The sequence below is a fragment of the Polypterus senegalus genome, chromosome 7 (genome assembly GCF_016835505.1).
Source record: "Polypterus senegalus isolate Bchr_013 chromosome 7, ASM1683550v1, whole genome shotgun sequence".
NCBI lineage: Eukaryota > Metazoa > Chordata > Cladistia > Polypteriformes > Polypteridae > Polypterus > Polypterus senegalus.
The window spans coordinates 189857398-189884658 of NC_053160.1; the positions used below are offsets into that span (position 1 = coordinate 189857398).

At 45.5% G+C, this 27261-nt stretch overlaps 1 protein-coding gene across 22 annotated transcripts in view; it reads right to left on the reverse strand.

Annotated features, from left to right (window-relative positions):
- The window catches only part of LOC120533089 (ankyrin-2-like), a 299192-nt gene extending 275044 nt beyond the window's left edge, over positions 1-24148 (reverse strand). For 10 of the 22 annotated variants that reach the window (XM_039759780.1, XM_039759777.1, XM_039759775.1 and 7 more), the window contains exon 1: positions 23855-24145. In XM_039759780.1, coding sequence (XP_039615714.1) covers positions 23855-23989 — 135 coding nt within the window. In that variant the 5' untranslated portion in view covers positions 23990-24145. Of the gene's footprint in view, positions 1-23854 lie in introns of all 22 variants that reach the window. The other 12 variants (XM_039759764.1, XM_039759759.1, XM_039759765.1 and 9 more) reach the window with 4 other exon arrangements.
- Positions 24149-27261: the final 3113 nt, after the last annotated feature.

The following is a 27261-nucleotide window of genomic DNA, read 5'->3' on the forward strand; positions in this document are numbered from 1 at the left end:
AGGCGGCCAGGAAGGCACAAGAGACTGTGGGCCTGGACTTTGGGGAAATCGGTGCAGAGGCACTGGGGTCGCGCATTATGAACTGTTTGTTTATAATTTTGACCAGTTTTTTTGAGTATCTGTACAATATACGGGGCCGGAAAACCCCAACCCTTGCTACTGTCTCCTCGGTCTTTTACAGTGGTAAACATGGCTGCCCCCAAAGTGCCAGAGATCCCAGTTCAGTTCAATTTCATTCTGTAGAGTTTGCATGTTCTTCCAGTGCCGGTGCGGATTTCCCAGGTACTCCAAAAGAGGCGTGCATTTGATGCTGTAAAACTCGCTTACTGGACGTCACACTCAGAATCTGCCAGGATGTCAGTGCCTATCTAAGCATGTACGGACCCCTAATAGGAATGGTGGGATCTCATGGAGTTGCCAGAAGAGTGTAGCTTGGCATCCACAGTTAGGATGAGGGGCTGCCACTTGATTTACATAAATGGCGCCCCTTAGTGTTCAAGGTTAACATTCAGTATTACTAAACTTTGAGGACCCCTACCTCACTCGGTTTTCACAGTGTGCACCCCTTGAGTTACCAGAGTGGCGTCACTTGGTGTCCATAGTGCACGTTAAATATTATTAGACTCCAAGGACCACTAGCCCACCCTGGTGTTTGGCGCACACACCCCTTCAGTTCCCAAAACAGGGCACTATGATGTTCATAAAACTTGCTCTCTGGACATCATATGCAGAATCTGCCAGGAGGTCAGTGCCAGTCAAAGCCCATATGGACCCCTATTAGGAGTGGGGGGATCCCATGGAGTTGCCAAAACAGTCTAGCTTGGCGTCCATAGTGGGGACGAGAGGCTGCCACTTGAGATTCATACATGGTGCCCCTTAGTGTTCATAATGAACATTAAGTATTACTAAACTTTGAGGACCCCTACCCTACCCCACCTCAGTATTCACAAAGTGCACCCCTTGAGTTACCAAAATGGAGCCCCTTGGTGTCCGTAGCGCACATTCAATGTTATCAGGCTCCAAGGACCACTAGCCCACCCTGATGTTCAGAGCACACACCCCTTCAGTTCCCAAAATGATGCACCTTGGTGTTCATAAAACTCGCTCTCTGGACGTCATACCAAGAATCTGCCAGGAGGTCAGTGCCAGTCAAAGCCAATTTGGAGCCCTGGGAAAGGTAGGGGGATCCCATGGAGTTGCCAAAAGTTCAGATGAGGGGCTGCCACTTGAGTTACATAAACGGTGCCCCCTTAGTGTTCATAGCGCACATTCAGTATTATTAAACCCTGAGGACCGCTACTGAGTTACCAAAATGATACCCGTTGATGTCTATAGAGAACATTCAACATTATTACACACCAAGGACCACTAGACCACCCTGATGTTCAGAGCACGCACCCCTTCAGATCCCAAAACATGGCACCTTGGTGTTCATAAAACTCACCCTTCAAACATCATACCCACAATCCGTCAGGAGGTCAGTGCCAGTCAAAGCCAATATGGAGCCCCATGGCAAGGGGAGGAACCCTTGAGTTACCAGGATGGTTCTGCTTGGTGTCCATAGGGCATATTCAGTGTTATTAGACTTTGAGGACCTCGTTATTCAGAGCATGCACCTCTTGAATTACCAACACCTTAGTGTCCATGTTCGCAGTGTGCACCCCTTGAGTTACCAAAATGGCACCCCTATTGGCAATAGCATGCATGGGTAGGGGGAGGACAGAAAGTTTACGGAGTGAGAATCACAAGAGTTACATAAACAGCTCCTCAGAGTGCGCACCCCTCATCATTAATAAATGTCACCCTATATGGCTGTCTATGTCACCTTATGGACTAACCAGCTCTGCATAAGGCCACTACAAAACCCCTGATGCCAGCAGAACCAACACCAAGACCAGAACACACCAAATGCTGCTCTATGGCATATCAACGTGGACCACGCTGGCCCCTGCCATCTTTCCATATGCAATGCCAGCGTCACATACTCAGATTTACTTGGTGTGACTCCACACAGACCCTCTCTGTCATCGCCCATTGTCAGCTCTCACTTTTCAGCCACATTACATGCCTTGATGCCACCATTCGAGTCCACGGCGCCACTACAGTTGTTGTCATTCGGGAAGGCATCCGCCCTGAGCCTGGATAGGACCTCCAGGTTGCCCCCATCAGGCTTGGATACAGCAAAATGGCGATAGGACACCATCCAGCTTAGTCCTGCATTGGAACTGTGCCATCAGCCATGGCCATCCTACACGATTGGCACTGCGGACCCCTGTTGTCCATGTGTGACAATGAAATGAAACTTGCCCGGGTGGAGTAAGGGTGACACTGCAGTGTGCTGGGCAGGCTTGGCTCCTGCCAGTGTGACAAGTGCTACTGGGATGGCTCAGACTGCCACTCAGTCCTATAACAGAGTAAGTGGGCTACATGATGGAAGAACTGGCGACTCCTTGGTGACCAGTGTGTGTGTGTGTGTGTTTCTGTGTGTGTGAGCTTGGGGTGGCACCCCCCACCAGGCAGATCAGCCTCAGCATTATAGAATGGAATAAGTGGCTTTGGGAGGAGAATTGATTTGAAATAGTGTTGACTGAACCCCCTTCTTGAGCTGGACATGAAGATGTCAGTCTGCACAACCAAATAAGACCACCAACATAGTGAGACAAGAAAGAGAAAGTCACAAGTGACTCACCAAAGCGTCCGGGTCCTGGCTCAGGTCACTGCCATAATAATCCGAGAGTTGGTCCAAATTCAGCAAGCTGCCATTTCTTTGCACGCCCTTCTTTGAGTGGCATGACTGGCAAAGTGCGGCATTGCCCATGGCCGTCGGCTCTCAAAGGGTCTCCTCTTGATGTCCCAGCAGGCCTGACACTTTACATACACTATGGCACAAGTGGCTCTTCCAAGTAGATGGTAACCCCCCGCCCCCCGCACACTGAAGTGCCAACTCCGCTGTTGCCCACCCGACCCAGCTCCTGTCGTGCTGCCCTGCGCTCTCCTTCTGACTGACTGACAAGAGCCTGCAATTCCTAGCAACTGTCCAAGCAGCAAACAGACCCCCGTTTCCAATTCAGGCCCGGCCTCCCCAGGCTATTTTTACACCAGCAGAGCAACTGTGCATGTAAATTGAGGGCCTCATCTTGTCCTGGGAGTGCAGCGCCCATCAGCACGCGAGTGTAAAATGCCATGTGGCCAGGAATGCCCAGCAATGGCTGCGCTTTACTGAGTTTCTGAGGCATCAGCTCAGCCAAGACATCGGCCACAGTGACCTCCCCGGTGTGGCCAAGTAACGCAACTCGTTTAGTAAAACTCGAACATCCAAAAATGAGTGGCGGGTGAGGATCTCAAACTGAGCAGGATGCTTCACATTGATGGAATGCTTGCTGAACACACGGCACAGGCACACCACGAAATCGCCACTTGATACACATCTGATGTCACAGGGTCATTATTGTCACGTGTGCAGAGTGAGTGCAATGAAAGACAAACACCGAAGACGGGCCTGCCAAAGCCTCTGGATTGCGTCATTGCCATAATAATCTGGACGTTTGTCCAAAGACAGACAGGAAAGGCGCTATATAACAGACAGACAGATGTGAAAGGCGCTGCAAAATAGTTTTATAGAGATTCATTACTGTCACGTGTGTAGAGTAGAGTGACATGTGAACTTGCATATGGGAACCAATCAACATGCAAAACAGCGGAAACCTCCAGTGCCATAATGGGGGGAGAAAGACATGATAGAGAGAGAGAGAGAGAGATGTGAAAGGCGCTATAAAATGGGCTTAAGGCCTCATTACTGTCACGTGAGCAGACCATAGTCAATTTCTTATTTAATATGTGCTAATGATCACTAATGGTTATGATAGATAGATAGATAGATAGATAGATAGATAGATAGATAGATAGATAGATAGATAGATAGATAGATAGGTAAAAGGAAAGGCACTATATAACAGATAGATAAATAAATAGGTAAAAGGAAAGGCACTATATAACAGATAGATAGATAGATGTTAAAGGCACAATATACTGTAATAGATAGACAGATAGACAGAAGGAAAGGCGCTATATAACAGATAGATATATTACTGGGTGGGTTGTGAGCTGTTTTAGTGGCTGAGTAGCTAACGCAGAAGACCCCCTTGACCACCACAGGTGTCTGTCCATTCCAAACACGTTTATTATATTAGTTTCACTGCACACTCATTAGATCCAGAGGAGACCCCCCCCATTGGGCTTGTTACACTAACAGGGTCCCAGACTGCCCTGATCCCCCTCACCTCCTCCATTTTATCTTTTATATTTTAACATTGTGCTTATTACATCAAAGGGGTCTCTTTTCCTTGATGGTCTTTTAAATTTATTGTTGCACTCATTTCATCAAAGGGGTCTCTGCTCTTCGTTATCGTGCTCAAGACTCCGAGGGGGGATCAATTGCTTTTTTTCCGTATTGCTGTATTATGAATTCTACAAGGGAAAATGGTGCCTGGGGTTGTCACTGACCAAAGGCGGATCAAACTGGGTACCGAGCCTAAAAAGGAGAAGACGGTGCCAAGGTCAGCCTGCCCAGCATTGCGGATCATTCTTAGGAGACTCGCCGCTCACTCATAGCTTTATGAAGGACTACGACTTTCTGGTGTGATGATTGCGGTTTTGACTTCATTTAATCTCGGGGTCCCTTATATGATATCTTCTGAGTCTTTGAGCACATCAAGCTGAGTAAATAACAAGCAGACAACTTCATTAAAACAACAATGAACTCTCCGTATAAAACTACTGTCAGGACTGGGAGTCCCACAAATGTCCCTTAGAGGGGAAAAACCAAAAAGGGCCACAAGAAAACTTAAAGTTAAAGTAAAAGTAAAAGATTTCATATCAGAAATGCTCTGTAAGTACACGAAGCTCCATGGAGCACACAATACAAAACAAGGAGATGCAGGCAAAGACGATCCAAAGTGAAGAAATTCCCAAATCACAAATAAAAACAAAACAACAAAAGGGTCCGAAATCCAAAAGAAGTGCAGAAGAACACAAGAAAACTCACCAACTGCCAAGCGCATCCGAGATGAACCAGCAGGAAGTGTGGAAGTCCTTCCAGATTTATAAGGCAGGTGATGGAGGGAGGGGATTGAGTGGCAGGTGGCCCCGCCTCCTTGGAGTAAGGGACCACCCACAGAACACACGGAACAAAACACAGCACAGAAAACAAAGGAGATGATAACCAAAAGTAACGTTACTACTCCTCGGCGACTCAAAGGTGAGCATACGAGACATGAAACGAGACCCCTGAACCCGAGCCAGCGGAAAAACCCAAGCTGAGATACAAGACGTCTGAGTCAGCGCACTGGCGAGTTCAGGCCACACAGTGGCGGCGCTACGTCTGCTGCCATCGCTGATCCACAACAAGCGCCTGCTTAAATCCGATCTTCTTACTGGGAAACAATCAGCCAGAAGGAAATTTCGGAATTTCTGCTGTCAAGGAGACGCACCTTGGCTAGATCCATATTTCCCTAATTATTACCCATGATTATCTGTTTTACTAGCAAAGGCAATTTAGAGAGCAGAAAGTACACAGCAAAAAAAGAATCAATTTTTCTAATGATGCAAAGCGCAGAGCCTTGAAATTCAGCCGGCCTCTGACAGGAAATTAATGAGGGCGGGCGCGCGCCACACCACGCTGGCAGGTGACTTATGTGCCCACAGGCGCGCATCCTGAACAGCAGCAGCTGCATAATGGCAGCCCTGCAGCTCTACAGCCCCAGATGTTTGAATCCAAGAAGGACGGCCTCCTGTTCAAAATGTGTGTGTTACGGGGGATACAAGTGGGGAGGGCGGAGGGGTGTGGGGGTCCGCTGTGAAGTGACCTAGAAAAGTAAAGTGCAAGTCATCCCTCTTTATGCGAGTTTTCACTGGTCTGGTGCCTTCATTCACATCTCATCCAATGTGCCTCCTGAAAAAACTGACAAAACTCGCAATGTGCAGGCGTCCTGCTGGTGGCACCCACCATACACGCGGAGGCACGTCTTGCCCGGCTTGTACATAACAACATTGAGAAATGTGACACTGCCACTCAGGCATCAAACCCCACCCAGTGCAGCCACTGATACACAGGAAGAGAAGAAATCGGGCAAACGACAGAAGACCACTGAGTCCATCAAGCTTGTTTGTTTAGTTCACATCCAAGTTGTCCTCATATCTCATCCAGACCCTGCTGGAAAGTTCTCAAGGCTTCGGCTTCAACTCCACGTCTTGGTTGTTTGTTCAAGCATCAAGCCCCGCCCAAATGGCTGCCACTCAATCTATTAGCCACGCCCAGCCTACTGCCACTCAAGCATCTGACCCTGCCCAGTCACCTGAGATTCAAATGTCCAGCCCAATCCAGCCTGCTGATAATCAAGAAAAGAAAAACATATGGCATACGCGAGGAGACCACTCAGTCCATTTGTCACCCAGTTGTTTAGCTCATAGCTAAGCTGTCCCGAATATCTCATCAAAGATCCTTCTTAAAGGTTCTCAAGGTTTCAGCTTCACCTCCATGTCTCAGTAGATCATTTCAGAGTCTCACAACTGTTTATGGAAACAAGTGCTTCCTGGCTTCAGGCTTCAGTCCTAAATGCATTTCCCCTTAACTTCTACTGGTGCCCTCGAGTACGAAATTCACCCATTGACATCTACGAATATGGCTGACACCTTCACCTGAGGAGACCAACAACACTGAAGGTAGAGTTGGCTCCATTGCTTTTGTTGTTCTTCCAATTCAGGTGTGCAAAGTGACTTACTTAACGTCACACAGTGTCAGCAGCACGATTTGAACCCACAAGAGATAGATGGATAGATAGATAGATAGATAGATAGATAGATAGATAGATAGATAGATAGATAGATAGATATGAAAGGCACTATATAATAGATAGATAGATAGATAGATAGATAGATAGATAGATAGATAGATAGATATGAAAGGCACTATATAATAGATAGATAGATAGATAGATAGATAGATAGATAGATAGATAGATAGATAGATAGATGTGAAAGGCACTATATGATAGATAGATAGATAGATAGATAGATAGATAGATAGATAGATAGATAGATAGATAGGAGTGAAAGGCACTATAAATAGATAGATAGATGGGATGTGAAAGGCACTATATAATAGATAGATGTGCTGCGTTTCTGCCAAAGTATTTTTATTCCCACACTTTGTATCTTTGATTTTTTATGTTTCTCATTTTATGTAAATGTTGTCTCTTTTTTTTATTTCCGTTGTTGAGTCTTTGCTCACCTTTTTTTTTTTTTGTTTTTTATACTCCGTGTAATTTTGGCCTGGCGGTCCGTTTCCGTGTAGTTCTGTGTTTAGGGTCTTCAGTCATAGGCCAAGCAGGCCCTTTGAGTCCAGTGTGATTGTACAACAACAATGGTGTAAGACCCCTGTATTGGGTGGTCCAGATCTAATTATGCAATTTTCATTATGCTATAAAAACGTGCAACGCAGGATGTTGGAGGAATTTGGACCGCCTGCAGTGCATTGGAACACGATCTCCCAAATCAACAAAATGTTTGAATGGACTGGTAGTGCCAATCAGCCGAAATAGTATTGTTTTCCTGCATTGCATTAAAAGTTGCATAATTAGATCTGGACCCCCCTGTACTTACAGGTCATGCTGGCCCCCTACTCATCCCCGGTCTCTTATTGGCTGACTCTTTCTCACTCCTTCACCCTGCCCATAACAGCTCATGTGTGGTGGGCACACTGGAACAAAATGGCTGCTGTTGCGTCATCCAGACGGAAGCTGAGCGTTACTGGGTGTCGAAGTGGTTCCTCACTTTCTATGTAAGACGCTTTGAGTAGGGAGTAAGGTGCGATATAAATGTTATTAATTCATATTTCTTACTATTATCCATCTACACTCAATGATCCAGAATGACAAAGTGAAAATGAAGACTCAAAACCAGCAGTCTCTGCTTGTGTAGGTCCACTGCTGTGTCACTGGTGACCCTGTCACGCCACAAGCTGGTGTTCCTCCATGTTGTGCCGGCCCTTGCTGGTGGTCTTGTATTTCTTTACTTCTTGTTTACATTGGCATATCAAGTTGTCAGTCGTCGTGTTGTTCTTAGCTCCGTGTGATTTATCAATTATGCTTCATTTCTTTACTTTTTTTTTGCAGGATTCTTACTGGATGTTCAAACACAAACCATAATTCCAGTTTCACTTACATATGGTGAATAAAACATGAACACTCAGGCCTGGGCAGATTAATCTTTGGCTTGGGGGGCTCCGGCCTCCGAAGATAAACTCAGAAAATTTAATTTTATTGCTTCTCAAAGGGGATTAATGTGGATTTAGTGGAAGCCTGGTGACACATGAACAGAATTAGCAGAGCTACTGTATCTGCCAGCATCTGCAAAACAAAGAGCCGCCGTGTGGGGCGGCCATAGGGGTCCATAGGTGCCGGACACGGCCTGCCTGCCTGCTGGGCACTTTCTGATATCTGCCACTAATACCAAATCAGGACCCGAGCAAAAGTCTCAAGCCTAAGATTACTCGTGCTGATACACTCTCAGATCTGTTTCTGGGATTTTTTTTATAATTTTATAATTTATACAACACTAGCTATGCTGTCCATCTGAGACAGGCTGAAATCTAAATAATAAAAGTAGACCTCGGCATTCTTATTATTGGAGTAATAAAATAAATTGTGTTTCCATTCTAATAGATAGCGCATCGCAAACATTTGTAGACCTAAAATGCACTACTACAAATATTTATGATGCGCCATTTGTTGGAATGACAAATGCAATGCATAGGTCTCTATTATATGCCATTAGGTATGGGATTCATAAAAACAGTGTTAAAGTTTGTGATGCGTCATCTGCTTGAATGACAAATGCAATGCATTTTATTACTACAAATGTTTCTGATCTGCCATCTGTTGGAATGCAGAGACAGAGCAACTGGGTGGGCACACAGATAGACAGGCACACATCCATTTATTGGGGCAGAGTACGTTTCCAAAATTCAGATTTTTGAAGTGGCCTAAAATGTGTTAAACTTAGAATCGGGCTACCAATACTGTATCCAATGTCAACATTATGTTTAAGAAAATAAAAGTTTAATGTTAATGAAAAGATAGGTAGACATGAAAGGCACTATAAAATAGATAGATAGATAGATAGATAGATTGAAAGGCACTATATAACAGATAGATAGATAGATAGATAGATAGATAGATAGATAGATAGATAGATAGATAGATAGATAGATAGATTTGAAAGGCACTATATAACAGATAGATATATTTCTCGGTGGGTTGTGAGCTGTTTTAGTGGCCGAGTAGCTAACGCAGAAGACCCCCCACCCCTGACCACCACGCGGTGTCTGTGCGTTCTGCTCTCACTGGGGTCTCATTCCTGGCTCCACCTTATTATTTTACATCTCTACTACTCGTTTTCCTTCATTATTTTTAATTTCCTATGGGGTGAAGTATGTCAAGCTGTTCAGGTGGTCTCTGGCCATCAGCTGTTGCAGCTAAAGTGACCTGCAGCCACCTGTGGGAAATGAAGACCCCTCAATGCCTCCACTCTTGGCGTTACTTCCGGCCCTCATCACTCTCATTGTCACACATTGAAGTATCGGCCACATGTAACTCACCGATAGGTCGTATACCCTGAAGTCACATTGGCATTTGTCCCACCCTAGAAGACAAGCGTTTACACGTTGGCCAGTTTACACACGTATTGCGTCAGAGGTCACCCAGAGAATTGTCTGCTGTGGACATCATGCCCTGGCACTGGCCCTGGCACACATTAGAACTTTATACATTTCAGGCGTAACCACAGACTATGACTATATAACAGAATTTGAGGACACCTGAGCAGCTTTCCCAGGTGAATCCGGCTGGGTTTGGGTTCGGGTTAGCGGTGGGTTTGTTTTAGCGCCGTGTTGTCCCTGACCTCCAATACGTTAATCCGGACCCTTGGTCCAGTTTTTTTTCCCCTCTTTTATACTTCCTTAGCCACACCTCTAGTTCTGTCGTGTCTCACCCAGGGTCTTTCTCCTGGCGAGTGTTCAAATCCACGTCTTGCGTCTCTTTTGTTCCTTTTTCATTTTTTGATTTGTGTCGATTGTGTTACTTCTGTTCGTTATTCCTTGTATGTACAGAAGCCGCCCGTGTTATGTACCCTGTGTTTTATGGGCAGAGCCCACCTGCCAATCACCGCCCACCGCCCTATAAATCCAGAGAGCCTCCCACAGTTCCTGGTGGTCCATTGTGAGTGCCCGCGGGAGTCGGTGAGACCCCTGGTGTTTATTGTTATTTCTGTGGCCTCTCTGGACGTTCGGCCTTCTGCTTTGTGCTTTGGGACGTGTTTCACTTGAATTGTCGTCGTGGTTCTGGCAACTCCATTTTGCCTTTGTGTTTACATGGAGCTTCATTGTGATTGGGATGCGTTTATTTGTATAGAATACACTTTTGTTTTGTATTTTTTTTTTTTTATTAAATTGATTTTATTGTAATCTTTCCCTACAAATAGATCAATTTTTACTAAAAAATAGGATTGAAAACAAATCAACCCCCAACCCTGAGAAAGAGAGCATGGCCAACGGACTAAAACTTAAAAATAGTAAAAATGAATAAATTGATGAGTTTATTAGGCAGATACAGATAAATGGAGAAGAAATCGTATAGAATAGACTTTTAATTTGTATTTTTTAAAGATTTGGTGGTTGTCTTTATATCAGCAGCCATCCCAATGCACATCCGAAGAGGTCATCATGTCCGGGCCCGGCCAGGACTTGGATGGGAGACCAACCAGGAAATGCTTGTGATGCTTACGATGTGTTGGGGAGGCCAGCAGGGGGCGCTTACCCTGTGGTCTGAATGTGGATCCCAATGTCCCAGTGCAGTGACGGGGACACTGTGCTGTCAAAATGGCACCGTCCTTCAGAGGAGTCCTGACTATCTGCGGTCATCAAAGATCCCGGGGTGTCCTTCATAAAGACCGACGTCCTGACTAAAATGTTCTCCATGTCCTAGTCATCCCCTGTCTCTGATTGGTTCTCTCTCTCACCCCTTCACCATCTAACAGCTCATGTGTGCACAAAATGGCCGCCGTCGCATCATTCAGGTGGATGTTGTACATAAGTGGTGGCTGAAGTAGCCCACCCCCCAGACACTATGTAAAGTGCTTTAAGTAGTAAGAAAAGCTCTATAAATGTAAAGTATTATTATTATTATTATTATTATTATTACTAACTGGGGTTTGATGAGGAGATCTCCCTCTAGTGGACATGTTTGGAAGTGTTTTTGGGACTCCTAGTTGTTGCATTTCATCCCTTGGCTGGGGTTCAGATGCTGTTTTTATGTCTCTCCTGTTTAATGAATAATTAGTCTGTTTATGTTTAGGGTCTTTTAGAGCATGCCATGTGTTTTCTGGGTGGTCCTATCTGCCCCCTCAGCCCGGGTCATTCCAAATGTGCTCATGGAGGGGAGTTTTTTTTTTGTAGTTTTTATTGCGATTCTGCTGTTCCTGATTTCCTGGATTCATCTGACGAATGCGCTCCTGCTGTTGGAGTTCATTTTCTTCAATGCACGTCCCCCGTGTGCCTTTGTGCTCCTCCTCAGAGCTTATTTTTGCTCAACCGAGTTTTTGAAAAATCAATTCCTTTTCTTTATAAGGGCATCAGGCTGCCGTTTTGTAACTTGCCGGGTTTTGGATGATATTTCCCCCTCCACTTATTTCATTGAGAATTTGGCTCTTGTGAACTCTCAAGGTCACAACATCGGTGGCTGCTTGATGACAAACCCCGAGTACATTTAGATAAATGACAATTGAGAAGATGCCGGGCCAGAGCGAGATGAAGGCCATCCAAATCTCCGGGATTTCTGCGGACTTTCCGAGGGCATCGAACAGCGAAATGTTGGAGACGCGCACCCTTGCAGGAGAAGGTAGGAGGCAGGAAGACAAAGCGGTGGGCCGAATTTCACAAATGTCAGACTGAAATGTAAGTCGCCCAGTCATAAGTGTGTCAACTGCCAGACCTCCAGAGTGTTGTGAGCGCTGAAGACAGAATTTGAAGGGTTCTTTGTTTGCCGTGTCTACTTGGCGATTTCTGCTCTTTTGTTTGCCCCTATTTGTGACACACCATTCATGTCCTCGGCTGTGTCACTGGTGTCATTTTGTTGTGACGTCTGAGCTCAGAGAAATAAAATAATGGCCTGAAAACAAACACACGTAGGCCTTCACAAGCACAATACACTCAAAAGAAGACAAAGCTGATCAAATACTACAATGGGAGAGGGGAACCGTAAACCCCTGGCCCAACAATTATTAGCAAAGAGAAAAAAGGCCAAGTATAAAAACTGTCTCAAAAAGAGATTCAGTCACATAGAACCAAAAACGAACCAACAATCCACAGGCAAAAAAAAAAACATTCAAGAGCAGAGAATCCAAAACCAGGAAATCAACAAAGAACTTCAAAGACCAAAAAAGATTTGAGCTGAACGACCAACAAGAGCAAATGGGCACACAAATGGAAGCCTTTCAATACACCACACCTGAAAGACCACTTAGGCTGACGTCAGGGAGAAGGGGACGGGGGTCGAATTCTAAAACACCCAAACATCACGAACTTGGAGGTGCAAAGCACACAAGTCTGACAAAGCCCCTCCCTTACACAACCTGGAGCAGTAAGCCACGCCCTGTCTCCGCCCACTGGCTCTCCACGCCCTGCTGGTAGCTGCTTGAACTGCCACCCATTGACTTGACCCCCTTGCTCAGAACTCGACTCCCAAGAAAACAAGAAGCCACCCAATTGAGTACTGGAAAAAAATGTCTTGTCACTTTAACATGAACGCTGGCTTCCCTTCCAGTGCAGTTTCTGACACCTCATGAAGCTCTGGCTCTAAGGAGGGACGTGAGATACGACCGCTGATGGCGCCCCGCCTCTGACGTCGTGTTCTGTTTTCATATCTGAGATGATACAAATAAAAGGAAAGTGCAGGAAAACGAAGATGCTGCCCCCAAGCATGAAGAGCACTTAGGCTTTAGCAGGAGTCTGCAAGGGTCCATCTTGGAATCTGGCAAACAGCACTTTGGGCGACAATGCAGACCACCATCTGTGCAGCTCCTCGAGGTCACAGGCAGGACGAGTCCAGCGAGTCCATCAGGGCGTTCAGGTCTTCAGATCGACGACTCGTCAGTAGTTGTGTTGTGTTTCTGTCGGGGCTCCTCCACTGGCTGGGATGCAGACACTCATGTCATGGCTTTTATCATTTTGTGCCATTTAATTATGTTAGAGCTCTGTGTCCGGATTCAGCAGGTTGGAAAATGGATGGATGGATGGAGTTGCTTTCATTGATTATGCGTATTATTCTTTGTTTTTGATCTTTATGAACTGCCAGTGTTATGTTCCATGTGTTTTGTGGGTGGTCCCCCCAAGAGGCGGAGCCACCTGCCAATCACCACCAGGAACTGCCCTCCACCCTATAAGTCTACAGGGAATCCCACAATTCCTGGCGGTACATTTGAATCTGCTCCAGAGCTGTGCTGATTTTGCCTATTTTGGATATTTTTGGATTTTGACCTTTTATTTTTATAAATTTCTGTGTTTGCCCCTGTTACATGTTTTCAAATTGCTTTTTGGGACTTTCATGCCATGGGACTCTTCAGTCTACAGTAAGGCCAGTGTAGTGCTTTTTGAGGCATGGAGAGTGAAAGGCACTATATAATAATATATATATAATTTAATCTTAGTATAGTAGGCAGGATTAGATAGATAGATAGATAGATAGATAGATAGATAGATAGATAGATAGATATGAAAGGCACTATATAAGATAGATAGATAGATAGATAGATAGATAGATAGATAGATAGATAGATAGATAGATAGATAGATAGATAGATAGATAGATAGATAGATAGAGTGAAAGGCACTATATAATTAGATAGATAGAGTGAAAGGCACTATATAGATAGATAGATAGATAGATAGATAGATAGATAGATAGAAAGGCACTATATAATAGATAGATAGATAGATAGATAGATAGATAGATAGATAGATAGATAGAGTAAAAGGCACTATATAATAGATAGATATGAAAGGAATTATATACAGTAGCACCTAACAATGGGAAGCAATGGTCAATCAATGCCATCTTGCCCATGATGGAGGACATCACGTGCAGATGGTGACTGGACAGCAGTGCCAGCAGTGTGGTGGCATAGTGGGTGCCAACTGCTCAGCCAGCAGCACTCAGACCTGCCCACACAGACTTGCGTTTCATGAGGCTTTTTCCCGTTTGTTCAATTGCCTTTTGTTCAACTTTGTATCTTTGTCACCCCGGCCAGTGGTGACTTGGTGGCACACTCATTTCACAAGCTGTGGAGGCACAGGACCCATTTAAACTGACACAATCACAAGGATTCTCTTGAGCAAAGTGTTGCGTTTGCATCGATGGCAGAGAGAGGCACCCAAACGCAGCGCCGTTTCCAGGCAACAGAACAAACAGCTAAACCCGGAGCGGCATCCACGTTGTTTCTGTCGATGATTCTCTTGAACTCTACGCTTACAGATGCTATTAAGAGGACCGAGTCGGGCAGCCTGGACTTACACATACGTTAGTCACCGTAAAGAATCTTCCGTCCCCCCGTCATCAAGTCCACTTAATCCCGTTCAGGGGATTCGCTGTTTTGATGGCCCTACAGGATCACTAGTGTGTCTGGGACGACTAGACTGACGTGTTTGTAGGAACGGAGACCCCAGGCTGACCCGCCCATCAGTGCTGCCTTAACTGGGGTCCAGAAACTCAACTGTCACCAGAGCCATAAAGGCAGAGCAGAGTCCAGTGGTCTCTACCAACACACCCACCTAATCCAAACTGTTCATCCGATTCCCCATTAAACACTTTAGGGCTTTACAAGGAAATCCTGAGCCGAGTCACCTGGAGGTCTACTGGGGGTCTCCATTTTGTAAACCACAATGGTGATGTTACTGAATACGGAAATCTGGAGCCAATCTGAGCAACAGAAGAATGCGAGAAAGAACACGAGTCCAACATACGACACCCACAAGTCCAGAAAAGGACCACAAATATAGAAATTATCAGATCAACAACTCTCCGTCGCTCATATAGTGCCTTTCACATCTCTCTAATTGACATATTTTCTGCAAAGAGCAGCCTCTGGGTAGTAGCGTTCATTTTATCTTCAGCTAAGGCATTTGTGAATACAAAAGGGTTAAAGGGGTACTGCAAAAAATTAGGGATACGCAGGGCACCCCCGGAAAAATAAAAACAGAAGCAATTTCAACGTCAATTTGAAGTGTGTGAAGGACAATAAAAAAAAAAAAAAGGCAAATCCTAGCAGAGACGAAACCTCGCATCCCCAAATAAAAGATGTCTGAGCAGAACTCGCTGTCACCAGTAAGGACTTGACCAGTAAACCCCATAAATCCAACCAGTGAGCCTCAAATTCAGCAACCCAGCATCCCACCTGATGTGCCGCTCAGAACTGCGTATGAAATAGAGGTCGGTCTGCTTGTCTGTTTATCCGCCTGTCTGTCTGTCTGTCTGTCCGTCCGTCTCTCAGTTATATCGTGCCATTCATTCCATTACATACACTTTATGAATCTCCAAGGGAAATCCAGATGCATACCACAGTAAAAGCGTAAAATACAAAGATACTGACTAAAGTACAACATAAAACAATAGAATAAAACATATAAAGGAATACAATAAAATATTACATAAAAAATAACAGTATTGTATATTGACGTCTGCGCTGTCCTCCTGTGGCGTCTGTCTTTTAAAAAGCACCTCTCATAACCACTACAGCATCTATTAAATGGTCCATCTATTACATAGCGCCTATATCTATACATCTATCATATAGCGCCTTTGCTATCTATCCATCTTTATATAGTGCCTTTCTGTTTATCTATTATATAGTGCCTTTCATTACCTATCTCAATTTAAGGGTCATTTTTCTATTATATAGTAACATCCCCATCCATATATTTGTCTTTTTATTATATAGTGAGTGTCTCTTGTATCTATCATTTCATAACTATAACACATTTATTAAATAGTCATCCTTCTGTCCATTATATAGTGCCTTTCATATCTATAATCTTTATATTGCAACTTTCAAAGCTATGAGGGCAGGTCACCGATTATCCACACAGTTGTGATTACGTTGTTTGTGTTGGCCGCCCAGCTTTGCCCGCACTCGTGTGGACACGCCGTCTGTCGGTGGTCACAGTGCCCAAGTCTTGACCTCCATCACTCTGTTTCTCTTGGTGCTTTCTAGGAGTAAACCTGGCCACTCCGCTCACCTGTTTGTACCAAAGAACAGCAGCAAGCAGTGATGTGCTTTTTATAGGCTGAAGGTGCACCGGGGCCGAAACCCACAGTAGGCTTTCTACACCAAATACAGTGAATACAAATGGACTGAGGAGTTCAGAAATGGTTGGACGAGTGTTAAGCACAAAGAAGGTGCCCATCAACGTCCACTGCTGACAACAACACTGAGTAAGTCCCGGCCATGATTTCATAGTTGATGTCACACAGAATTTTTCGCCGATTTTAGACAGACTAGCTGTGCGACCCACCTAAGATGGGCTGGAATCTAAGTAGTCAACAAAGACCCTGGCATGAACATCATCTATTGCAATGAATCTTGCAATGCATGTAGGAATAAAATGCATTGCTTTGTCATTCCAATAGATGATTCATTACAAACAGTTAATAATAAAATATCCTCCATTTGTCATTCCAACAGATGGCGCATCACAAACATGTGTAGTAATAAAATGCATTGCTTTGTCATTTCAACAGATGGCGCATTACAGTTAGTAATCAAATGTCCTGCATTTTTCATTCTCAACAGATGGTGCATCAAAAACATTTATTGTAATAAAATGCATTACTAGAAATGTTTGTGATGTGCCATCTGTTGGAATGACAAATGCAATGCATATGTCTCTGTTATTTCCCATTTGCTACAGGATTTGTAAAGGTGAAGTTAATTTTTGAGATGCAAAATCTGTTGGAAGGTCAAATGCAATGCATTTTATTACTAGACATGTTTGTGATGTGCCATCTGTTGGAACGACAAACACATAGGAACCAGAAGGACACACAGACACTTTTCCTTTGATTATGGTGATTGAGCTCACAGTCCGCCAGTGCTTTTCAATGGGAGGTTTTGAAATGTCTAAACTTTGGACTGCCTGCCCTATTTGTGATCTCTCAACGCAAACCGAAGTGTCTGTCTGACAGATCTCCTTGAAGAATAAATCTGCTGGGACTTGACGTGTCCCCTGTGGATGCGCTCGGCCGCTGTGTGAAATGCTGCCACTGCACTCCACTTTTCAAGATAAACGGAGTCGCCTGATCAGGAGTGAATGCTGTGATCAATGCAGCGCCACACCAGCCGCGTGTTTAATGTCAGCTAAAAACAAAACTGGCTGTGGTTTCCCACGTGTGCGCCCGTCGTCCCTCGGGGTACTCAAGAACAAGGGAATATAAAACCGTCCAGAAAGGCTTCCCCTGCGCTCGATGCCCGACAGCAGTGTGCTGCTTAAACATCCAGAAAGCTGATCTGCTGCTGGCCAGACAGGCCACCCTTGGCATTGATTTTTAGAGGCTGCAAATAATTTAGTGACGTTCCGGCACTGCCAAGAGGTGGGCCATTTGAGTTTTCTTTCCACAAACACAAACACTGTGAATGAATGTCAGTGCCACTAGAATGCCACATCTGTGTAAACCATGAGGGTGGCATCCTGGCCATGGCACCTGCATGGGCGCCTTCTGGGTGCTCCTTCACACAGAGGCTGATAAAAAGATAAATGGGCGAGTTGAGTCATACTGGACCCGTCAGCGTGGCACAACGTGATAAAAGGAAGACACAGTCAGCCTGTGCCCATTGTGAGTAAAATGTGCAGTTACCCACATCACCGTACCTACCAATGCAAAGCATAAAAATGGAGAAAGCAACAGGCGGCATTTCACTCGCAGATGGGACAAACTTGTGATCGAGGGACCAGCTTGATCAACTAATGGGCAACATGGTGGCACAATGAATAACAAAAGGTCCAGCTTTCTGGTCTTCCCAATTCTATTTGCGATCTTCATCCTGTGTCCCAAGTGTGTGTGTGTGTGTGTGTTGCTGGGAGTGGGCACCTCATTTATTAAATGTTTTCTGACTTGTGCCCAATGTTGCTAGGATATGCTCTGGGTGGGAGAATGACATGCCATGCAATGCCAATGTCCAGTATGGTCACAAGTACAGCACAACGGAGTCCTAGAATGTGAGCACAAAGAAAGTCCGAGGCCTGGGCAGACACGACTTCATTTATTATTATTATTATTATTAATATTATTCTTCACAATCACACATTCAGCCCTGGCTTAGTGAGGCTGGCGCCGTACCAGCTGCATTGACGGCGAGGCTGGGGCCAAAGAGCTCCTCAGAACCCTCTCAAGATGGCGGCTCTGAAATGGTTGGGGGAGGGTTCTTCTGAGGACCATCGCTTCATTCCATGGAGGGTCTTTTACAGATGAAGTTGGTCCTTGGAGCTTTGTGAACGGTCCTAATATGTGGTGGGCTCACTAACAGCATACAACAGATCAAGAGAACGTGAACTTGGCCTGTGGAGTTGTGCACAGCGAGGGGCCTTTAAAAATCAGCAGACCCCCTGCTAGTTTAGAAATCTGCTTCATGATCTCAATACGTTAAGGATCTTTCTAGAACCTTCATGTGGAGGGTTTTTTAAGGAACAGGAAATGGTTGTTGTGTGGAATCGTTTCCTGCCGCCGCCTTTAGGGGTCATGCAGGGTCGTGACCCACCACTGTAATTGATGGGGTGGGGGGTCACATGCGGTTTGTGAAGTGCCAAGTGATGGATTGCTGTGGGCAGTGTGAGCAAGTGATGATGTGCCGCTGTGACTGTCGGGGACGATTCTCCGAATGGGACCCCCAATGTACTGTCAGTGGCAATTCTCCTATATATACTGTATATCTATACACACTTCAGGTCCTCATTTGGGACCCTGAGATGGTTCATTGTGTGGCAATGGGCTGGGCAGACTCCCAACCTCTCTCTTTATAGAGACACACACACACACACTATACATTTTATATATATATATATATATATATATATATATATATATATACTGTCTAGATAGCCTCTCTATATATATACTGTCTAGATAGCCATATATATATATATATATATATATACTGTCTAGATAGCCTCTCTATATATATACTGTCTAGATAGCCACTTTAATAAGAGAATAAGTGTGTGTGTGTGTGTGTGTGTGTCTGGTTGCTATGTCTCTGTCATGCCACAAACTTTAACACTGCTTTTACAAATTAAATACCAAACAGCATATAACAGAGACATCTGTATCACATGTGTCATTCTAACAGATGGTGCATCAGAAACATTTGTAATAATCCATTTTATTACTACAAATGTTTGAAGCACCATCTGTTGAAATGACAAATCCAATGCATTTTATTAGTACATGCTGTACATTACAAAATATATTATATTTCATTGTAAACATTAATGTTGAGGTCCCTGTTAGTTACTTAGACATCACACTGTCTTAGATGGGCAGCATGCACATACACACACACACACACACACATATATACATATACAGTATATACCCTTCTAAATGGCCGATGTAGACCCCAGCATTACATGTTGGCAATTCACCATGCAATACCTAAGTCTCTGTTATATGTCATTTGTATGGGATTTGTAAAAGCAGTGTTAATGTTTGTGATGCACCATCTGTTGGAATGACAGAGACAGAGCCACTGGATGAACAACAGACAGACACACAGACATTATTAAGGTGGATATATATCTGTATATACAGTACACTAAATATCTTTGCAGATGCAGTTGGAAAACTGGAGAAAAACTAACTCAGACTCATAGAGAACACTGAGAGTCCACACAGACAATGACAGGGTGTCGGATTTCATCCACGGACACGCAATCCATGAGCCAGCAGCACTACCCACTCCACGAAAAAGACAAGAAATGTTTCAGCCAAATGAGCCCAATGCTTAAAGGAAATAAAAGTCAGAATAATAAAGGGCACCAAACAGACCTGCGTCACCACTAGTGGTGTAACGTCGATATGGGAAACGAGGACAATGAAAAGCTTATCCTGGGAAGACACAAGTCTGATATCCTGCAGACCAAAGTGCTTCAAGATATTCACAGTCAGGCCAGTTAACACAAATCCTGTGTAGATGAAGAGAGCGAAACAAATGGCCAGTTGTGCCAAGGAGTAAACACACAAAAGCCAACGGGCACAGCGACCTTCACCTCAGCAAACACCAAGCGGCGAGACAGCAGAGCTCAGCTTTTCGAAAGACGTTCACTATCTGTAGTAGAGGAGTGCACACCGATATCAGGTCTGACGTTATGGAAGTTCACGGAGAAGGACTTTAACAGAAGCTGTCCACACCAAAAACACGCCTGCAGTGACCATTTATATTATATTATATTATTATATATTCAAAACAAAACAACTAATAAGGAAATAAATAAATTAAAGATGATAGATAGATAGATAGATAGATAGATAGATAGATAGATAGATAGATAGATAGATAGATAGATAGATAGATAACGTAGTTGGCAGGATTAGATAGATGAATAGGCATGTAAGGCACTATATATGTTTGTACTTTTCCTGTGAATGTGGATGTGATGTTTGTTTGCACATCTAAAAGGGACAGCGCTGTCATCGTAGGACCCTAACCAGAGACGTGCCACCCTGGCTAACAGTCACGGCCTCAGAGGCATTTCCATGTCTCAGCGCCAGGGCTGTGTGCCTCAGAGTGGCACGACTGCCCGCTGTGAGGACACTGAGAATGTGAGAGAATCACAGCTTCCCACTGAAGGCTGTCCACAAGCACTTCCGCGATTCCCTCTTACTTGACCTTAAGTATTGTGAGCTGAATGATGACGATGACATATCTGCAGTTAGCTGCCCTCAGCTGAAGACGCTCCAGTTTCAGTTATGGCAGCATTCTCCCTTTCTCATTCTCATCCTTTCTTCCTTCCTTCCCTCCCTCCCTGTATTTCTTAGGGATGCCGGAGACCATCCAAGGTGTCGCCTCATTCCTTTCTATTAAAATCCAAACAGCGTCAGTCTGAAGTGTCGACTCCAACTCCTCTTAATGGCTGGCGTCTGCTCACAACATCAAAGCTGACGCATCTCTCTGACCCATGAGGACTTCTGTTGTCCACTGACGGTGCCAATCTCGCCAAAGGAGTGCAGGGCTCTTTGTACAGCTTACCAGATTTATCCAGAATGGCAAAGGTTCTGAAAGGGCGACGATTCGGCAGACGTCAGGGCAGCCAAAGTGCGGAGGTGTGAAGTAACGTTGCAGAGTTGATGGCGCAGCTCCCTCGGGCCACAGACGTCCAGAGCGGGTGCTGACGAGTTGTTCTCATGCGTCGCAGCACAATGAGCTACCCTCTTAGAAATGAAAGTGCCGAAGAGCAATGCCATAAAGGTTCCCAGAAGAGTCGTCCATCGACATGAAAGTTCTGGAAAGGACCTTTGATTTATTTAGATCTGTAACTAACGGGTGCCATAAACAGCCATGAAAAGACGATAACAGATTTGTAAAATCCCAGGGGGTTTCTGATTTTCTTGTTGCATACGAGAACACGGGCTAAGTTCAGGTCTTCCTCATCTTCACGTATCCTGGTGCAGATTAAACATCGGTGCTTTCTTCTTCTGTTAGGGTTATTCATATGCAGAGAAGCCTTCATGAAATTAAAGGGGTCAGCCATCTCACCTGGGCCCAGCCCAGCCCCTGTTTGGAAGGGAGACCACCTAAGAAAAGCTTGGCTTGCTGCTAGAAGAGGAGGCCAGCAGGGGGCACTCACCTGGTGGTCTGTATGTGGATCCCAAAGCTCCAGTGATGTGACAGGGACACTGTCCTGATAAAACAGAAAATCTCTCTGTGCCCCTCAGATGAGACATGAAATTGAGGTCCTGACTCCCTGGGCATCTTTTGAAAAGAGTAGGCAGTTCCTGATGTCCTGGCTAAATTGGCCACCATGATCTTCTTCTCAGTTCTGTCCCCCTAATCACCCCCATGTCACTCGCCCCTTCACTACCTAACAGCTAACCTGTGGTGAGCATACGGGTGCCAGAATGGCTGCCGTCACATCACCCGGGTGGACTCTGAACATTGGTGGTGGCTGAAGTGGCTCCCCCACTGGCCAAATAAAGCGCTTTGAGTAGATAGAAAGGCGCTATATAAATATGAATACACTCATTTGTCAAGCAATGGAGCCACGAGGAAGCACACAACCCAGTAAAGTGCCATTACAGAACCAAGAATTTTAAGAGTGTACCCTGCCATGTCACAAGGTGGCACACTATGGCTTTTCTCCGCTTGTTGGGGTTACCTCAGCATTTCTGATAGCCCAGGTGAAGCTGTGTCCTTTAACGTATAGAGCAATATATAGCGTTTTAAAGGCATTGCTATATGTATACTACATTGAAGAGCAGGGTATGATGCCCCCCATGGCCTTTTGAATAGATGTTAGTGTTGTGCCAGTCAGAGTGATTGTATGCCTGGGTCTGCTTAAAAATACCCACCAAGATTTTGCTGCCCAAGGTGACTGCTTAGTTGGCCTAAATGGTAGTACCACCCCTGATCATGGAGGCTGTAGTAATGGTTGGGTGTGCATCCGCAGAAGGGATGCCAGTCCAGGGCCATCTTAACATATGGGCACAAAGGGGTCCTTGATTTTTTATCCAAACAGGGGGCCCAGTGCACTACTTTGCCAGGGGGTCTATGATGCTGGTAAGACGACACTGAGTCGAACTCAGAAACCAGGGAAGATTTTTTATCCATCTGGCTTTGCAGTGCAAACTAAAGAAAGGGACCATAGATGACATTCAAGTGAACAATAATGAGACAATGCGGGCACCAGAGACCACCTGGCACTACATAACCACACGGACAGAGAAGCCGACTTTCCAGAATGCCACTTTCGGAGTAAGGACTGCGCGCGAAGGGCACTCTAAAGGTGGAGGACAAGGTGCAGTCCATGCCAGCCTTAGCCACCGAAACGACCCCCCTTTTCGGTCCACCTTACACGGCTTCTGCAGCCTTGCTCCCTTACTCCTGTGGGAATTCCAAATCCCGGTCGGGACACAACCATTTCAATCCAAAGTCCCTCGCCGCCCGTTTGATCGAGCGGGGTCGGGGAGCGGCGCGCGACGGCACCCCTCTGATCAGCCGGCTGAAGGCTGGACAGCTCCTCGGCGGGCACCGCCATCAGGCAGGGGGGACACTGAGCGCGGACTGAAGTCGAATCCAACGTATGGCGCGACTGTCGTCCCCCTTACGGATCTGGGGGGCTGCGGACTTCCTGAACGAATCCCCGACGTGTGCGCTGCATCTCGATGGGAAAACAGCGAAGCAGAAATGAGAGCGCGAGGGGGGCCACTTTACCGGGAAATGCAGTGCGGAGGAAACCGGGAGAGCTTCTTCAAAGATGAGCGGTGGAGGGTCCATAAGATGACACGGACCCCGAGCGACTCCACTGCAGGGGGGCTGCACCTCGCTCCGGAATGTTGGGCAAACAGGTGAATGGAGGGGCAAACTAGTCGGATGCAGAATGAGAAGCACACGAGGATGCGCGACGGGAGCGGAATGAAAAGCAGGCGAATGGAGACGACGTGCTCTCTGCGGTGCTGCTGGTCGTCAAGAAGATGAGGGGTTTCAAGGTGGGGGAGACGACGGCTGGCAGGGTGGTGGTGGGGTGGAGGGGTTCTCATACCTTGCGTTTACGTTCGGCTCGCTCCCTGGAGCGCCTCCGCCGTTCTCGCACTTTTTCGTTCTCCTTCTCGTTTTTCAAGTCGAGGGCTGCCTCCAGCTCCCTCGCTTTTTTAATGTGTGAAGCAGCGTGAGCCATGGTCTTGCAGCAGTGAAGGACGAAGAGCAAAAACCTTCACGGATTTTGAGGAACGGGACCACGAGATTCCAGGTGACTTCTGGCCAAGGGCACTCACTGGCTCACAGCCAAAGGGTTTTTTTTTTCTTTCTGTCACTGGAGCAGCAGCCGCCCCCGCCGCCGCACGCCGACTCCCCGCACAAACTCAGAAGACTAAAGATCTGGCCGGAGATCCCATCGCCGGAGTCGAGGAGGGCGGGGCGGTGAGGCGGAGGGCGGGGCCTGAGCCCGCTGAGGCAGGTAAGCAGACGGCCGAGCGGAGCTGCTCAGCATTGCGGAGATAGCAGAGGTGCAAGGCAAAGCCTGAGATTTGGAAAGTAGATGCCCTTAAAGAAAGAAATAAAAAGAAAAAAACAAAAAAAAAAGCAAACATTCCTAAGATGGAATCATCAATAATAAAGAAAAAAGTAGATCAAATAATACGGGGGGGTGTTAACACACGAAAGGGGGTGCCTTTGGGACCCAGCAGGACTGAATCGTACGTCTATAACGAGGAAGGAGCCACACACAGAAAAAAATAGGGGGAGCAGTGGAGGGAGGAGGAAGAGGAGGAGATGAAGAAGACATGAGAGACGAGAAGACAGCAGCGAGAGGTAGGAATGGTGCAGTCTGACTTAATGACTCGCTGCTGCTGCTGCTCACGCCTGCCTGCCTGCCTGCTTGTACCACAACATCGCAGCTACAGAGAGACAAACGACACCTGCGAGCAGCGATGGCGCAAATCACTGAGGGAGCAGCGCCTCTGGGGAGCCCACACTCCACCCTTTCCCCCCATTTCAGTTTTATTGAAACCTCCCACGTGTTTTTACACGAGCATGTTTCCACCTTCATCTCTGGCTACTGGTAAACTGGAGCCTGAGGCGGCGGAGTGGCGAATACCAGCAGGCTGAGCCCGCTGCTGACCGGACTGGCCCAGAGCTCAACCTTCACAAGGGACACTCGAGAAAGCGCGCAGGCGGCGACAACATAAATGCAGAGCACTGGCGACCACTACCGGCTGGAATGTCGCGGTGCGGGATTACAAATTCAGAAAAAAAAAAAAAAAACATCAAATGTATAAACAGATACAGTAGTAGGACAGGAGGAAATTCTCACGAACACGACTGACCATCAGACAACCTGTCACCACATGCGTGAGACACGACAAAGATGTGCCCGTTTGGAGATTTGCTCTGTTTTATAGTCATAGCACTCCGCTCTTAATAAAACTTCCTTTATTCTCACAGAACAGGTGTACAGTTTGGGTCGATTGGTTTTCAACTGAAAGAGAGATAGATAGTCAGTCAGTCAGTCATTCTCCAACCCACTATCTTCTAACACATGGTCACGGGGGCCTGCTGGAGCCAATCCCAGTCAACACAGGGAGCAAGGCAGGAACAAATCCCTGGGCAGTGCGCCAACCCACCGCAGGACACACTCACACACCCAGACGCCAAGCACAATGTACAATCGTCAATGGACCTAACCTGCATGTCTTTGGACTGTGGGAGGAAACTAGATAGATAGATTTCAGCGTAGTTGGCAGGATCCGATAGACAGACAGATAGATATTTTAGCATAGTTGGCAGGATCAGATAGATTAAATATTGACAGATATGAAAGGTACTATATAAGAGGTCGATCGATATAAAGACACTAGATAAAAGGTAATTATAATAAATAATAATCAAAGGTACTGTGCAACAGATGGATATGTAAAGCACTCTGTCCTTTAGATTAACAGTTCGATAGGTAGGCCTATATAAAGGCACCATATACTGTAGCAGATACATATAAAAGGTGTATTAATAGATATGAAATGTGCTAAATATATATGAAAGGCACTATATAATAGACCGATCTACATAAATGTACTAAATAAAAGATAAACATAACAGACGTTCACTTTACAATAATCATATGAAAGGCATTATATAATAAAAATAAACGAAAACATGCTGTGTAATAGATAGATGGACAGAGATAGTATTATTAGCACGGTATAGTCTATCATTATTATTTATTAACATATTTATTATTAATATTATTAGAGGATTTTATGGCCCTTATTATTCTGTGAGTTCATTAACCAAACGCCAGGATTATTAAGCACACCCTTAACTTGTAACTTCTATTATTATCAATAATAATAATAATACAAATAATAATTATCATGAATAGATCATACAAGCTGCACTAACATTAATGTCTGAGCTGCCTGCCGTTGCCTTACTGCTGAGGGTCCCATTTTCCTTTAAAACAAAACTCAATAAAACAATATAAACGAAGTGTGAAATAACTGGTTACAATAATGACGTTACATTACAATTGAAATAATAATAACAATCCATTTCTTCATCCCTGTTTTCATTTCAGGGTCCCTAAGGTCTTGAGCCCCTCCTGACACACACACAGGGTCTCGGTCACTGGGATAGTTTAGAGTTGTCAGTTAATCTCAGGGGGTGAAGTCAGACCACCACAGAGAGAATGTGCCGACTCCACACAGTCGAGTGCAGGATGTGAATGGGGGTCACCAAACTGTGCTGTGGTAGACCCTGCCCCCCACCTAACAGCAGTCACAAGCACCCCCAACACCACCCCCACTCCTCCTCTTCCTCTTTTTGCTATTTGTACAAATCTCCAACAAGAAACCCCCCCGCTTGCTCATGAGGGCCACTGTATGATGATGGAATTCATGCCAGGCACTACCTGCTCAGATTTCCTTCATTCTCTAGCTGGTGACCCTCATCTCCTGCCCGCAGCTCATGGAGGGTCCAAGAGTACACACCATTCAACATTCTTGGAATAGCTGAAGCCCCTTCTGACGGTCACTCAGTCTTATTTACACAACGCCATCTCACCGGATCAAGTGAAGCTGATCAGTAAGGAAAGGTTTGGAGTTCCCAGGTAGATGTTGTCACCGATGGCCGGCTGGCTGCCTGTCCTGATGCAGAGCTGCTTAAGAAAGATAAAGACTTGTGTGTAAGACACCAGACTGGCGGCCATTCCATAAATTCCAGCAGAAGGCACCTGCACAATCAGCTGCATGGAAAATATAAAGAGGTCCTCGGCTAGTCCTGATTACCTACAGAGACCTCCAACAAGCCCACCTGTTGTGTTAGCATGTGTCTCGTTCTTTATATAGACGTGCAATGACAGGAGTCAGCGCCTCATAGAGTGTTCAGATCTTTTTGTGTAACCTCTTGACCTGCTGTCACATGCTGTCCACAGGACTTGGAGGGGGGCATGGAGTC